Source organism: Carassius carassius, chromosome 33 (genome assembly GCF_963082965.1).
Source record: "Carassius carassius chromosome 33, fCarCar2.1, whole genome shotgun sequence".
Classification (NCBI taxonomy): domain Eukaryota; kingdom Metazoa; phylum Chordata; class Actinopteri; order Cypriniformes; family Cyprinidae; genus Carassius; species Carassius carassius.
This window is the reverse complement of record NC_081787.1, coordinates 1865907-1883008: the sequence shown is the minus strand read 5'-3', so window position 1 is coordinate 1883008 and position 17102 is coordinate 1865907. Positions and strand designations below refer to the sequence as shown.

General features: G+C 37.0%; 1 protein-coding gene across 3 annotated transcripts in view; it reads right to left on the bottom strand.

Moving 5' to 3' along the window:
- LOC132113485 (ecto-NOX disulfide-thiol exchanger 2-like) overlaps positions 1–17102 on the bottom strand; it is a 233914-nt gene that overhangs the window by 154696 nt on the left and 62116 nt on the right. Inside the window, exon 1 of one of the 3 annotated variants that reach the window (XM_059521265.1) lies at positions 15611–15768. The exons of the other annotated variants lie outside the window; for them this stretch is intronic. Coding sequence (XP_059377248.1) covers positions 15611–15632 — 22 coding nt within the window. The 5' untranslated portion in view covers positions 15633–15768. Of the gene's footprint in view, positions 1–15610; positions 15769–17102 lie in introns of those variants that run through there. 3 annotated transcript variants of the gene reach the window in all.

Genomic DNA, 17102 nt, shown 5'->3' with positions numbered 1-17102 from the left:
AAACTCCTTTACTTCTATAACATTCAGTAGACTGGACCTTGAATGAACAGTGGACCTAAATCCTTTTCCTCAATCTGGCTTCACTGCTGTGAGTTAATGAAGGTCTGGCTTTGTGCCTATATGTGACAGATCGTGAAGGACCTTTTTAAGTGTGCCTAAGGGCTTTTTAAGCATCACACCCTGCGCTGACCAATAGATGCATGGTATATCCCTTAAATCTGACTGTGAGTCTTATACCTTTGGACAAAATGCCAACTTTTGCACATCAAAGGTGAAGCAAACAAGTTTGTAGCCAAAGACTAGATTTTCCTGCAAGAGAAAACTGCATTGCCACTGTATTGGGTGATTCTAAACAATACATCCATAAAAGCAAGCCAATCCTGCTCAAAACTAAAACCTTCAATAACTAATCTGACTCAATAATTTATTTGATGCACAGCTGACTGTGATAAAAAAAAATGCACTAGAAAAACATTTCTAGTTTACTACAACACGACAACAGCGAAAAAAACAACTGGGTCATGGCACCAACAAACAACTGCACATACGTTGATCCAGGATAAAAGATAATGCAATTATTTTGTTACTAGACACATTTTTATTTCTATACTAGTCATCAGTCAATAGACAATCAGTTGTCGAATTTCAATTCACAAAATCTGAACAATCTGAATCCGATCCATTAACATGACAACCACAGGCTCCCCTGCTGACCCGCTATTAATTATCTGGCGTTACAAGATGATTAAGACACGGTATAAAAAGTGAACGGAAAACAACACTGCAACACTGCCAGGCCTCACAACTATAATTACCCATCCAAAGTAAACAGAACAGGAAGACTAATGCACATGGCATGGGTCAACGTCACTTGAGTACTGACATAGCTTGCTCGTTTCCTTCCTCATTCTTCTTTTTCTTCAGTGCGAGGAGTGGGCAGCTGTGCGTGCAGTGGGGGATGGACATCCAACCAAGAAACACACTCCTATCTACTGCTGTCTGTTTAGTAGCCCCCTCACATGGTTTCCAGGCTGATGAGAATGAAGGAAATATCTTCAGGGGCTTCGCCGCTCACTACTATTAGATTTTAATCCCTCAAAGTGAGCTAAAGCAAACATTTGACTGGAGGCAGAGAGATTGATGTGGGGCTGTCATTGCTTCAGCAGTTTATATTCACAAACAGTCTGCTTGCGCTTGAAGTCGCCCACACGTACACACAGAGAAACGCCTGAAGGTCATCTGCCTCCCCCCAAGATGCAAACTGTGAGATCAATTGTTCAGAGGTTATTTGTTGCATTCTGGTTACCGCAGGACAGCGAGCACATGAAGACTTGTGAAATAAATAAAATAAATAAATCAACAAATGATATTCTAGAGACTAGGTTATACTCATATCAGTTTTTTCTGAAACACAATTAAGCAGCGGCACTGCGCTGCTACTGAATCAACAGCGGCATGGTGTGAAGAACTGCAGTATGAATTGAATAAGGGAAAATATATAAAAGGTCGGGGTAAGTCAAAACATCTTTGTTTGAGTTGCCTTCATTGTATACATGCAAAAACAAACCTTATTCACAAACTAATGACTTTAAAGAGTATTCTTCAAAGTACGCAAAAACTTTTTCTTGCCGTAGTAACAGACAAACATGGCATTAACACCTGCTCATATGACGCAGTTATTGTATAAATATTGTGTGTTGCAAGGAAGAAGAGGCTAATAAAAATAACCATATTAAAAGAAAACAATAAAATTACATTAAGTTTGGGTCCAATGGCATGTATTAAACCCTGCATAAAAGATATTGTAAACGATTTGATTGGGTGTGAACGATCTCTGATTGGTCAATGACAAGTGGCAGCTGTGGTTGATGCAAAAACTACAAGCCATTTCTTTAAAGGGGTCATATGATGCTTTTTTAAAGTTCATTGTTTTGTATATTTGCTGTAACAGAATATGGTGACATGCTTGAAAAAAAAAAAAAAAAAAACATTAGAAGACGAAAATTCAAAATCTTCTAGTGACCAAGTACTTTGAATTTCAGTGTAAGATAATATATATATATATATATATTTTTTTTTTTTTTTCTTTTTTTTTTTTTAAGAAACATGGTTAGCAGGTATTACTAAGAAAATACAATTAGTGAGAGATTAAAACGGCAACTTTTCTGGCAAATTTCTCCACACATAGATACATGGATAACAATAGCAAGAAGCTCACAGGCATCTAGTGAGCAACAGTTCCCGACTAGACAAAAAGAACTGAATTGATTGAGGCACTCAACTCCACAGGCAACTTGTTCAGCATCCACAAGATATCCCAACCTACACAGCAGGTGAAAGGAAAAATGGATCAGTCAATGACACAGCTAATGACACCCCAGAGATACGAGCAATGTCAATCACACAGAAGCCTGAGAAAAAAAAATGTTTACCCTTACTTTCACCTCCAAGTCTTCCCGTTTTAAACTGGCTCTTCTACAATTTTTTCATTAAAGGAAAAACATGGCTTATTTATGTTAATGTCCCACTCCTAAAACACATAATTACAGTGTCCATTACTGACTAAATGTTACCCAACCATGATGGAAAATGGTCTCGGGTGCAACAGATCCATGTAGTTAAGAACTAATCAGACCAAAGTGTAAAGACAGTATCTTTAATGCACTCCCTGATTCACTTAGACTTAAAGAAAATAAATAAATAAATCTGCAAAAACTGGCTAAGTACTACCAGAAAAATCAGTCAAGATATGGATATGATAGGTACTGCTACACATGCATTCTGCTACATGAAATTCTGCTCTGTAAAAATATGTGAAAACAAACAAGAGCTTCATTCAGATTGCTCTATATTGAAGTTTTAAACTAGTGTTTAAGATTCACACACAGAGAAAACCTGACTAAATTCACTAAGCATTTCTCTATGTGATGTTTTCATCCGTCTTCTCACCCCTCCGATCTGACAAACCCACCAGACAACCTCATCAACCTCAGACATCTGTCAGTGTGAGTTGGCGACAATTGTCAAAGAACAGCTCCGTAATTCAACCAACCCATGATAAATCACTGCGCTTAGGCCAAACAACAAACACTGACTTCACAGGATTGGATTTTTAGGATTAAACTCACAAGTAAGTGTGACATGCTCATTTCATTGAGAGAACATAATTTCTTTAGGATGAGAATCTTGAAGCAAGAAATCCTTTATTTTTCTTTTTTTGAGTATTTCCAGTTGACTACTATACATTCACAGGCAAGATGCTTCAAAATAAGCAGAAACCAGGAAATACTGACTGGGTTGGGCTTCACCTTCCCATAGACTTTGCAAATCTGGCTATCTTGAAATAAAAGCTTCAAAGAAAGAAAGTAACAAAAATATTTATTAAAGAATTCTAAAGTGCACTGGCACCAACATTACCTCAATCTTTCTTCAGGGACAAAAGCATAAACACAGAAGCTGAATGTTTGTGGAACTCGTAAAGATGGTCTTGGGATTCATTCTTTTTCTCTGACTTTTAATTACATAAGGAACAAACCCTATGGCCAAGGGCACAGAAAGTCTCACCGGGGAAGGTATTTTAGACACAGCTCCACATACAAGATGAATGTGTTGTGGATGCTGAGGATCAGCTGGTGGTACCGCGGTATTCCTGGAAGCCAGCCCAGGCCTGTCTTAATGCAGTGTCGCTTCACTGAACACGCTAACACTCGCGGAGAAGAGGAACAGATTTTGCAGAGCATATGGGACCTCGCCGTGATTGAAATAAGCAGACCGTCAGAGATGCCTCTCTTACCTGTAGAAAACAATTAATCTACCTTTTCCCTTTATCTCAGTGACAATGGTGCAGAACAAGGGGCAACAAGAGAGAAAGGGCAGGGGCAAAGAGAGAGAGAGAGAGAGAGAGATGCAAGAGTTATAAAAATTGACTGAAGATGGTGTGCTGACGTGTTTCTGCTTTTAAGTCACATTACTGACCTTCCCCTAACCCTTCCTACTTTCCCTGGCTGAGTGTATGGAGGAGACTCACTGCTCTGCTATAAACAAACACACAAATAACACCAAGAACAGGAGAAAAAATTACCTCCAGGAAATGGCATATCTCAGTACTCAATGTGGAATACATGAATCACCTCGTACAGCAGCGCATTTACAGAGGGAAAATTAATCCTTATTCATACCAAACCAAGCTAATGCCATCAGCTAACACTACTGAATCAATATCAAATCAAAACTGTAGTTACTTATAGTGCTTATACTCATGGTTGATGCAAATTATTCCCAAAACAATTCAAACATTTATTTATACTTCAAATGGATTGTCCTACATTGCACAGATCCTTTTTCTAAGTGCCCGGAGTAAACCCATGCTAACACGAGAAGAATTTGCAAACTCCACAGAAAGGGCCCCTGCCTCAGCGGAGACTCAAATCGAAGACCTCTCTGTGAGCAAAACCAAAGTCCTTTTAAGACAAGTCATGTCACTCGGCGGCCATCTTTGAAATGCCTCTCGGGCATACAAATGCAGTTCCTATCTCTTTGAATGGGAAACATCAAATTCTCCAAAACTATTCTTTGAGCTAACAATTAAATTTCATATTTGAAATCACCAATGAAATCTGACAACCACTGTCTCGTAAATGTTGTATCTTCTGCTCAAACAGTGTTTAAAAAAGCATGTGCAGTCCTAAGTGTGCGTCTGAGAATCTTAACTGTTTCTATAGCAACCAGCTGTAACCGCGGTAAAATAACAAGAATAACAAAGTGCAATTAATAGTAAAATTGTTTGTGCTACAAACCAATATGTTTAGAATTAAGACAACAGATTAAATTTTTATGGTAAGAAACACCAGTCTGCAATATCAAGCAGCAAAATGAACTATTTTGTACAGCTAAAAATAGCCGGAGGCGGATGATACCGGAAGCCATTACATTTACAAATGGCTCCGTATGCTCTAATGGGAAAAATAGTCTTTGGGATAACTTACTTCACCTCTAAAATAACTTTCTTTCCTGGCTGACATCACCAAGATCACTTTTGTTTTGACTCCTTCCCAAAATCTTCATAGTCATATAGTCACCATTTTTCATGAAACTAAAGGATCAAACAATCAGAAAAACATTAGAATAAAAAAGTAGAATAAAATATCAAAATATTTAATGCTAAGGAGCCATTCACACAGAATGTGTGTTGAATGTTTTTTTTTAAAGCACAGTGCAGAATAGTCCCTTCTGCATGTTGCCATCAAATAAAACAGTTTCCATGCCAACGTGCTACTTTAAACATAGCAATGCTTGCTCCACCTCCAGGGTCTTTTAATTGGTCCACTGTTTTGGAACTGACATTGATGAGTGACACGGCATGTAAAAGTTGAAATTCTTTTATCTTGACATGGCATCTTAAAAATGCAACGCTCATGTGAAAGACACATGATGTGAGTGCAACGTTCATACACGTCCATCTAGCACGTTTACATAGAAAACCGATGGAAAAGTATCACTTTAAAATGGCAAAATGTGTTCTCTGTGAATGGCCCCTAAGAACTTCACTGATCTGTTCAATTCATGTATAGACAAAAGAAATCCACACTTCGAATCAAATCAGAACACAGTTGTGCCATTCATGCCCTTTATGTTGACTAAGGTGAAATTCCATCTTCTAGCCAACAAGGCCCTTGAGGGCTAAGAAGTATGAGTGTGCTGTCCACTGTCAAAAGCTACTCACAATGTCAAAACAGCTGTGACGTTCTCCTTCCAAGCCCTGAAATATAAGGCAATAAAGCTGTGTGCCACTATAAACCTGTACCCATCTGCTGATTTGTGGATCCAATTACTTTCTTTCTGTAATGGCTGTAATGTTCAGTGCCATGATGTTCAGTCAATCGTTGGCAGCTCCTTAGTTTCCTGCTCGTCACTGACCTCAGTGGTCACCGTTTCAGTGCCCCAAGAAAAGCACCCATCATGTGCGTTCAACTCCTGGATGATGAGGTCAGTCATTTTGTCATTAGCTCAAGAACGCCATTGACATTCTACATTTATCAAAGAGGGGCTGCTTACACCTGCAGTGGATTCAGTTGAGTGGCCCTCAGTAATGTAACCCAGATGCATGCTGAATCCCCATCAACACGGCCATGTGGGTACAGGGGCACAGGGGAGCCAGCTGACAGGTGCTGAGAGATGGATTATCTTTAGGGCCAGCGGTGGTCCTGGCTTGTGCGAGAGCCAAACTGGCAGGCCAAAGTAAACCAATCACAGCCGCTGCACATCTTAACACCAGGTGTGTCCCCTCTAAAACACTGGTGCTGCCACCTTCTTCCTGCTGGTGTGAAGCTACTGACTGTGAATAGCCACATACCACTGCATGAATATGAGAGCAAGCTGGCTGTTTTAAGTCTCGCCGAGGCATTTTAACACTGCGAGAATACTGAGAGCTGGAGTGTATTTTATTGCCAAAATCAAAATTCAATTAATTAAACTTCATGAAGAGGCAGATGTTCATAGCAAACAATACCCCATTCCTAAATGATATTAGACATCATATATAGGTGAATGTTCTTAACATGAGGTAGAGATGTTTTTGGTTACTCTGTACCCTCAAGAGGTTTTGTTACTATCAATAGAACTGCATATACAGAACGAGGCCATGATATTAAAACAATCTGGTAATCTTGTTTTACACAGTCTTTATAAAGTAACATTTAAAGTGTTTTAGTAGTTTGATAAAGGAACAGGGATGAATAATGAAGCTGAAGTTTTGTCAAATTAATTTTGAAAGCAACCGATTCTTTGGGACACTACAAATTGAGTGACTACGGTCAAACCCTGGTTCACCTCTAAAGGTCTTGTGAACTTTTCAGATAAAAAGACAAACAGAAGCACAAAATGCTTAGTATCAAACGTAAACAATTATATTCCATTAAATTTCCCCTGTGAACAAACTAAAGAGCTTAACTCGCTAAATAAACAGAATGTGGTTTTGAAAGTGTGCAGATTTGTAGCACTGTGGAGCATGAAGGTTGAGAAAAGGTCAAAACACATACAAAAATTTAATGAGATATCTCAAGCTGTAAGCCAACGCTGACCTCCCTTACAAGCGTAGTGAGATTTACTGGGTCAAAGCCACAGCATGCATTCCTACGGTAAAAATAGAGATAGCAATAAAGTTAGTGACAAAACCAGAGGTAAATCATCCCACCTTGTGATATGTTGTCTTTTAATGTGCAAAGCCAATCCTCGGGACTGGAAACAGACAAAACTCAGTTTTTATGAAAAAGAAAAAAAAAAAGGGTTGAGCAATCTTGATTTAGCTCCATGGAGGCTGGTTGGTGGCAACGCTCGACAAGTAACACAGGGCTCCAGACTGCGACCATTTTTTCTGCCGGTGCGACTAAATTTGTGAGCGGTCGCACTGGTGCAACCACCGCTATTTCTGTTGCATTTAAGAAACATCAAACGGCAGACAAAACAAAAGTGAAACTATACCGCGTTACATTTCAGCAGCGCAGCGTGGAGCGTACCGCAAGCAAACTTGTCCAAGCTCAGAACAGCTTTACTCGGGAGCCAAAGCTGATTTTATGTCACTGTTACAGCACAGATGCAACAGTGCTGCGAGATCCAGTGAGAAGAGTTTGAATTTGCTGCACAATGATAAGGTTACTGCGAGATCTAGTGACAATCATTCAAATTCTGCACAGAATTCTCTGTTATAAACAGCACTGACATATGTCAGGAAACCAGAAGCAGTGACGGTAACTGTAACCGTGATGTTGTGGTAGAAATAGTCGAAGGCATTATATCATTCATTTCAGGGTTTGTAAAACCTTTTGAGAGAGAAATTCGAGCACTTTTCAATGACTTTAAAGCATTTCACAGCACTTTAATGCTCTAAAATGATCCAGTTTGAATGTTATTTTTATAATAACATTCAAAATATTCTTTGTGGTAAACAAACACTTATGTAAAATTGAAATTGTAACCAGTAGACAGCAGCAGAGGAGCACTTATTCACTTATTAGTCATTCATTTATACTTTTTCCTCTATATTTTGAAATGATAAAATCACTATAAAATATCAAATCATCAAGAAATCAGATTTTGTCAGAATTGTAAAAAAAATTTGTGTATGAGGTAAGAAAATTCAAAACTTTTCTTCAATTTGCTAATAAATTACACATAATCACTGAAGTTAGTCAGTTCCGTATGCTAGAAGAATAATGGTACATTTAATAAGAGTGGAATATATACATTTTCTGTATATAAAAAGTAGGTTTTGCACCTGTTACTGTTTTGTATGCATCTTAACTCAAATTTAGTGCTTTACTTTCAAATCTGTATAAAAAATAAACAAGAAATGAACATGAAATATTATTAGTAACTGCACTTATTAATGCAAAACAATAGTAATCTTATGATTAAATTATCTTTATTTTAAATACCCCCACACACCACCCCCAGCGCTACCAAATGTGCTCCTGGCGCACCATCTGTAGAACTTAGTGGCTGGTGCTGGTGCCACTGCTCTCAAATGTTAGTCTGGAGCCCTGTAACAGTTACAGCCTTTTTCTTTGATGCCTGACCTCAAATCATACACTGAGCCGTTCATTCATTCTACAAATTGTTGGTTGCAATTGAGCTTTCTTTAAAGTGTTTTAGAGTCCTAATGAAAGGAGGTGTTCTTAGTGGTTTGTGAGTTTATGCAAAAATAGCAGCTGATGAGCTCCAACCCAAAAACCACATTGAAAGCGGAAAATCACTGAGTCAGAACTGGAGTAAACTAGACTAACTGATCCACACTGAAAACAGAAAAAAAAAAGGAAAATCCACAGTTCTTCAGAGTTCAGTGAAACAAGGGCACGAGGTGAAGGAAGGTTCCAGTGAGAAGTGCATGAAAAGGAAAGTTCATTACTTGAGGACGTGCATTATATGAGTTACCTAGTGACTCAGGCTTAAACGAAAAAGCAATTTCAGTGCAGATTTATAGTATTAGATGAAAAATAGTAGGAACGTGATTTTTTCCATTATCTACAGTGAGCTAGCGGTTGCATCTTGGCACATTCTCAGGGGCCCTAGCAAACACAGGCACACTTGAGAGATGTAGTATCCTGCATCTTCTGGACGATCCATCATGGTATATGCCGTGCTGCTTCCAATTGTTTTTCCTGGCAGCGCAGGCAAGGAAGAAGAAAAAAAATGCAATAGTGACAACAAAAACTTGGGTTCGCTTTATCTCTCACACCGTTGTGTGTTAAAGCAGCGATGTAAAAATATTACTAGTGCCTCAGAAGAAGAGCTCACCATTTTGGCTCTGTCATCTCAGCAGAGACCCTTAAGCCACCAATCTGCGCCATCACAAACTGGGAGGCAGACCGAGGCTTAGTGCTTCTCCAGTGGCTGCGTTTGGCCCTCCAGCATGCTCTGCTGCCAGAGCTCAGTGAGGAAAACCTTGAGCCACACAGAAACATGGTATCTTGCTCCTGTTTCTGAACCAAGAGGTTAAATTAGATGCCTCCTGTGTTCCAAAAGATGGTTGTCAATAATGAACAGTGAGCTTGTTCTTGCGGTCTCACTTTATTCGTTTTTTTAGGCCCTCTGAACACAACTTCTGCCAGATTCAAGGCCATTATTTATTACTGCAAGGGGAGAGCGGATCCTCTCGGCCATTATGCCCGCTTCCTTAAACTAGAAATGATAAGACCTTGTTAGTAGCTGGGGGTTTGAGCTGAATCTTCTTGCTTACTATCACACTTCCACTTCTGGAAACATTTGAGTGAGAGGATCGGCTGTCACAGACACTTAAACCTGAACCCTCTCCCCTGCTTGAGAGCCCTGGAGCCTGTTTGTTTATATAAGGGTTTTTTTGACCCACTGCCTGAATGATCAAAGTGGTCCTTCACAAATTTACAAACATCCAATTTGAGTAAAAAAAATATTCAAATGATTCCTCTATAAAGTCCAGGATGGACAGGGGCTCTGCTATTAAATATGTCATAATTGTGTATCTTTAACATAACTAGCTGTTCAGCATGTGAGTCAAATATTGATTCATTAACTGCACTGATAGACTCAAACCAGTAACAGTACTATTCATAACTGGTCTATACTGTTCACTAAAAGAAATGGCTCATAAGAGTAATTTCTTCATGATTTGTATAGTGCATTAGACATATCTTTTTGTTGCATCACATCCAATACAGAATGCAAACTCAAATTCACATTTTAAAGTGGTGTAGAAAACAATGACACGGTATACAAATGAACTACCAATTAAATGTTACCAATACATGATTACAGAAGGAACAGATTTAGCAAGAATGAATTGTTGGACAATTAAAATGTGTTGGGACAGAATGTTTAGCATTAGCAGATGGAGAGAGACCCAACCGCCTTGTTGTGCTCTGGCACGTCTGAGAGGAGAGAGCCAAACACATACGCAAAGGGCCTCATAAACAACAATTAGGCTTAAAAAAAGAAAAAAGAAATAAAAAATCTCATATGCATTTCTCATTAGGATTTGAGATGGCTGGAGCACTTCTATGGATGTCATTTAAACAAGTTTCAAAACTATGTCTTCGTGTGATCCTTCAGGATAATTTTCATTTTGCTTAAAGTAAAAAAGTGGCCAGTTTAACACTATTAAATCAGATCTAACTTAAATTTATATAGGTTTCTTGTAATGAAAGGGAAAATACACTAAATAAAAATAGTGCTGAAAACGCTTGCCCAGCAGGACTCAGCACAATGTGGCAGTGGCACTTCATTATCCAAAACACAGGAGCATTTGTTGCCGTGTCAATCATTAGGTACACCGTTCCTTAGCACAAAATACCATGGCTTTTAATTAGCAAAGCACAGAAAGACGCAGATCTGTGCAAACAGCTGGAGTAACTGCCATGTGGAGAACCATGAGTACAACAAACTCAATTATGGCAAAAATACAAATAATAAATCATACTGTTTTCAATCATCAAGCGACTTTGAAAATAGAAGATCCTGAAGTTCCTGTTTTCCTTGGAAAATAATATGATTATGCATTTACAATATGATTACATATTCACAATATGATTACATATTCACAATATGATTATGTATTTGCGTCAATTATGCAGTATAACGATAATTCAGACCATCTGGATTTATTATTCCACAGAGAGAAATGTTCACTGTATTGTTGATTGCTAGGCATCTAGATAGCCTAATGCTAGTAGTGGGCTGTGCAACTGGCTGTATATATAATGTCACTGATGTCAATTTATTTTGACAAGTCATCAGTTTCTGGACGGGAAAACACTTGTACATAAACCTGCAGCAGTGAATAATGCATTATATCATGAACGGTGATTGATTAACAATGAACAAATCAAACTCACTCAGAATTCCAACAATTTCTGACAAGCTTTTCCATACATCATTTTTTTATTTTATTGTATCACTCTATTCAGAGACAAATTATATAGAAGAGTGAAATCAAAGAGTGAAGTCTTGCCTACCCTCAACTACAGTATCTCACAGAAGATGGATCGTGTGAGCTCCACTCTCTTCACTTCCACTGGTATGTTGCAGCAAATTAGCATAAACGTTAAACTTTTCTCAACTTTATTGTTGTTGCAGATCATATCGTTAAAAATTGCTTTAACTCATTTTTGCTCATTAAAAATAAAAAACTTCAACTAATGTTTTTCAAAATATCTAGACCAAAATGCACTTTTTTAAATGCACTATTGGCATGCTCTCTACAGTTTTAATACCACTTATCTTCAAGGAAAATGATTAAATGCTGTCTGGTAAACATGTATCTGCTCTATACAGGAAGATTCTATAAAGACGCACAAGGACAAACCAAGATGATTCACACAAAGTATTATAGCAAACACTTCACAGAGAGCATCCAGAAATAAAAACCTCCAATTAAGCCTTGTGTGCTCCTCATTTGAAGGTCACACTCATGGTTTTCACGGTCAAACATGACTGGACACCTGAAATGTATCTTTTCTTTTCTTCTGTAAAATCAATCTAATATATATTTTGTTCAATAATATTTGTATTTTTAGCAACTTTTATGGTACTCATTAAAATGTATGCAATAATTATGATCAGTTATTCCATTGAAAATAGTTTTATATATATATATATATATATATATAAATATATATATATATCTATAAATATATATATATATATATATATATATATATATATATTTAAATGATTATTCAGTTAATGCAGTATTTCAGATTAAAATAGAGACTAGGCCTTTAAAATCCTTTTTTTTTTTGAAGGCAGAATAGAGCATAAAGAAAAAAGAAACCCCTGTATAGGACTCTATAGAGAGGCTTGTGAATTACCTAGTTGTTTTTATACATAAATGTTTACTTTTATTAGGTTGTGGATTTAAATGTATATTAAGGCATTCTCAAAGACTACTTTTTGTCAAGGTTTTTATTTTAAAATGGTTTAGCTAAATGTTGATTTGAAGTTTAGGTTTTTAGCATTATTATTACATACAAACCTGAACACAGAAAACATTTTGTTACACAAACACATTAAAATTCTACAAAAATTTAACAAATTACCATGAATGCTTTATCATATCTTAATCCCTCTGGGTCTGATCTGATTTTCTCCTCTTATTTCAGTCTTTTGACTCATTTTGGCTATTTGGTTATAGCATACCAATTCATTTCCGTATGTATAATTCTGTATGTGTGTTTCTGGGAGTGTGTTTAAGTAAGTGTATGTGAGGGGATGTATCTGTTTTACACTCTTGATGTTTCAGAGTGTAACCCCTTCCTTGCTGTCCACTTTTTTACTGTAATTTTGTTGAATTATTGATTTGATTTTACATAGTTTCAGTGTTCCAGTCACATCAGTTCATAGGTGTGTGTGTGTGTGTGTAATAGGTGGTGTGTTGGTGTGTGGTCTGTCATTTTTGATGTCATCAAGTTCCGTACCATTCTGGTGAAGCTACGACTTTTAAAAATTCAAAATGTAAAATTATCTGGTCAGAAATGACCGAAGATCCCACAAGGGTTGAAAATAAATGGCAAACATTGGTTGTACAAAGCAACAAGTTTGCCAGAGCACTCTATTATTTATGTGTCCATGGTAATATTTAAGACTGAAACAATTTTAACATCCTTGAAAGACCAATCTATAATTCTGGGCCACCTTTTCAAAACTACTCCATTTAACCCAATTGTTTACAATATCTCCGAAAACATCATACTTCAGCTGCTTTATCTTTTACTTTTCTCTTAACATTGAAACTAATCTGAGAGTCCATTACATTACAGTTCTAATTTATTAGAATTTCAATCTATTGGACAAGGACGTGTGGCATTTTAATCACAGATGTTGAACCAAACAATCACAACTACTGTAGTACTTTAGAGTTTATCAGATTTATACAGTGCTGGATTGTCATTTATTTATTAAGTATTTTTCTGTGTATTAAATCCTCTTGGAAACTCTTATGGGACAGTCACTGAATCACCAAACCACAGACATCTGTCCACAAACTATTTATATCACTCGAGTCTTTTTCGATTAAGAAAAAAAAGCCTTTTCTTGCTTCATTTTACATAAGTAACCTCTGTCACAAATGCATTTTACACTTCTTCAGTGCCGCCCTCCCCTTTTTTCATTTTGCAGCTTCTGCTTTTATGAAAGCCCAGAGACTATCCATTATGTGCAATTTAAATGGCCACTCCCTATCCACCAAAAGAGCTACGTGTGAGAAAGTTCATGGCTGTCACAGAGCAATAAGAGGCTTTTTCCATCACACTTGAGGGTTAGGGTGAATAGGTTTACTCTGACAAATGCCAGACGCCTTTCCCAGTAAATAGGCATATAGGGGAGGAAAAGAGAACTAACTATATAAATATATTAGTATCTTTTCCACACACAATATAATCACATGCACCCTTGATTGATGCATTCATTTTTTATTATTTTGACAATTAAGCTCTGCTGTGTCATTGAGTAAAAAGATAGATTGACAATAGTTTCAGTTCTCTCTCTGATAATGAGGTATTCATGCAATCAAAAAAGACATCTATCAAGGACACAAGCATCATAATAAATCGCATGTAAGTAATATGCTTGGGAATGTTCGGTATCAATAAGGTTCATTGGTTAACATTAGTTAACTTCTTTAATTAACATGAACTAAGAATGAGCAATACTTCTACAACATTTATTAATCATAGTTCATGTTAATGTCAACATTTACTAAATTGTGCTTGTTAATATTAGTTAATGCACTGTACATTAACACTGAACTAAAAATGAAAGACTGTATTTTCATTAATCAACATGAACAAAGATTAATAAACACTGTAATAAATGTATGGTTTAATGTTCATCCATGTTAGTTAATACATTAACTTATATTAACTAACTGAACCTTATTTTATAGTGTTACCGAATTTTCTTTGTTATGATAATTTCAAATATGGTGCTGGATACTTTTTACCAGATATTTACAGTATATAACACTGTAATATAACACTCGCTATAAAGTTGTATACTTTGTTAACATTAGTGAACACAATAGTAAACAAAGTAAGAACAGAGTTCATCTTGTTAATGAACACATATTTAACATTTTAACATTAACACAAACTAGCAATTTTAATATCTGATCATTAAGATTAGTGAATGCTGTAAAAATATACTTAAATTCATGACACCTAATAAATTAATTCATATAATTGTATTGAACTGTATTAAAGTGTCACCCAAGGACCCAAGAGTATTTGAATAAACAAAGTTTATTCTACCCTCAGTCTATGATTTTTCCTTATTTTCTCACTATATGCTACATATCAAGACTAACTTGTGCAATCATTGATCTTGTCAGCACCTTTACATCTACTAAGATTTGAGTCATGCTTTGTAACGTTGAAACAGACAACTTACCTTACAGTAGCTATTCTGAGCTCTAACTTGGAATAATTCCTTACAAATCAAGTAATAAATGACACTGGTCAGCAAACATCAAGCCAAAATATTTGTATATGGCAATTCACTCCAGTGGACATGTAGATCAGGTTTCCACTTCCCACAGTAATGGCTCGATGCATTACACGAGCATGTGGCAAGATGTTGCAGGGAACAGTAACCACACGCAGGAACACAGGCAAGCAAATATAGTTAATTGCAATGTCATTATAGCATAACAGTTTTAATCACCGGAGCTGTCAGTGACTGCGCTCTAATGTGTCTCAATCTCACCCAATGCTAATCTAAACAGCATTTGTGGGGCAGTCCGAGTAAACTCGCGGCTATGGCTCTCTCAAAGGCTGCACGCGCCCGTGTTGTCTTTGTAGACAGCTCACTAGGTTTTATGATCCGGCTGATATAACGGCATCGCTAAGATGTGTATTCAAAGTGAAGCGCAATGGTATTCCAGTCACTAAAGTGATTCGTGAGGGAACCCCGGTGTGTTCCGTATGCTATGCTGATTCTTATCAGAGTTTTCATTCATTTTTCTATCCGTGTGTCCGTTCTTACCGGGCGGCTCCCTATTCTGTAGCTACTATAGACCTCGTACACGGGACTTATCGCATTTATTGTCTCTAATCTATCAAATAAAGTTAAACTGAAGACATCATACCTGTGTACTGCACAAGGAACATCGTCCTGAGGATTCGGTTGAAAAAGACGCCAGTTAAAGTCCCGTAGAGCTCTGATAGTGAACGTTTATTCCGTTATTCCGCGCTAGGAGCTTTGCTGCTGGGGTCTGTGGGTCCGCTGCGCTTATAACGGCTTTAAAGTGAGCAGAGCACAGAAAGAGAGAGAGAGAGAGAGAGAGGAACCACATTCACGCTCAACATAACGACTACACAGTCAGCGATGCTACGAAACCACTACGCTTTTTTATAATTAACCTTGAACGCGAACGACATCTCGCGCTTGATTGTCAGTTATTGACGGTTGACTCTTTTGAAAGCAGTCGACCGTTACTCACATTGATTTGCTGTGCGCGAGAAACCCATTCAAAAAAACGCTCATTTTTATCGCTGTCTGTCATAGACTGAAATGCAAGGTGAAATGTGTCTATCGAGGCTTTAAAACGCCGACAAGTTGGTAAGTTATTAGGACTTGGTATTATTTTTATTTATTTGGTAAAATGCAAAATATAGCTTATTAGCCTTACTTACTGCCCTTCTAAAATACCTGCGTGTTTGTGTGTGTGTGTATATATATATATATATATATATATATATATATATATACACTTACATATATTTTGCAGAAAACTCTAGTTGCCATGTTAAAATAGCCTACATGCAATAACACATATCTGTGTATAATAAGGGATCCTTATATGCGTTTTTTAACACTGTAAAGTGCATCTGTATATTGGTTGTGTGAGGATGTGTACCAGTAGAGGGAGTAGAGCAAGAAAGGTTAATTGCCATATAAACTACAACAGGCTCTACACTAAAAACACCAAAGCCTCTTAAATGACACACAAGTATGTACAACTGCTAAACTAATCTGTTGTTCTGTCAGAACAAATGCATATCCAGGATTCAAAGGAAGCACATTTCATTGGAATGTAAAGGGATACCAAAGCATGTAATGACAGAATTTTAATTTTTGGTGAGCCATGTCTTCAAATTTGACCAGATTTACTTTTACCCCAACCCCCCCCCCCTTTTTTTAACATTAAAATGACATAAAATAACCACTAAGCAATGTTGCCAACTGGAACATATGATCTGAATAACACCTGAGCTGCTGTTCTTGAATGTGGTTTTCAATTTTCTAAGAACAATTTGAGTGCAACAAAGTGTTATGAGCAGCACACATGACCGCCATTGATAATTCTGGCTGTGTTAATGCAAACAGCATAAAATTTGGCAGAAGTGGGTATTTTGATTAGAACTTTATGGCCTACACAGGACCGTAAGGAAAAAAAATAACCCCCACTGAAACCCATTAAAAATGTTATATTTAATCTCAGTCAATTACACATAAAATCATGCATTCTTTGTTAACAGCTTTTTCCCATGTTGAGAAGGTTTCAAAATTATTATTCTAATATTTTATGCCAGTTTTTTTGTAACTGACTTTTTAAATTTTTTTTCCTCTAATGCTGT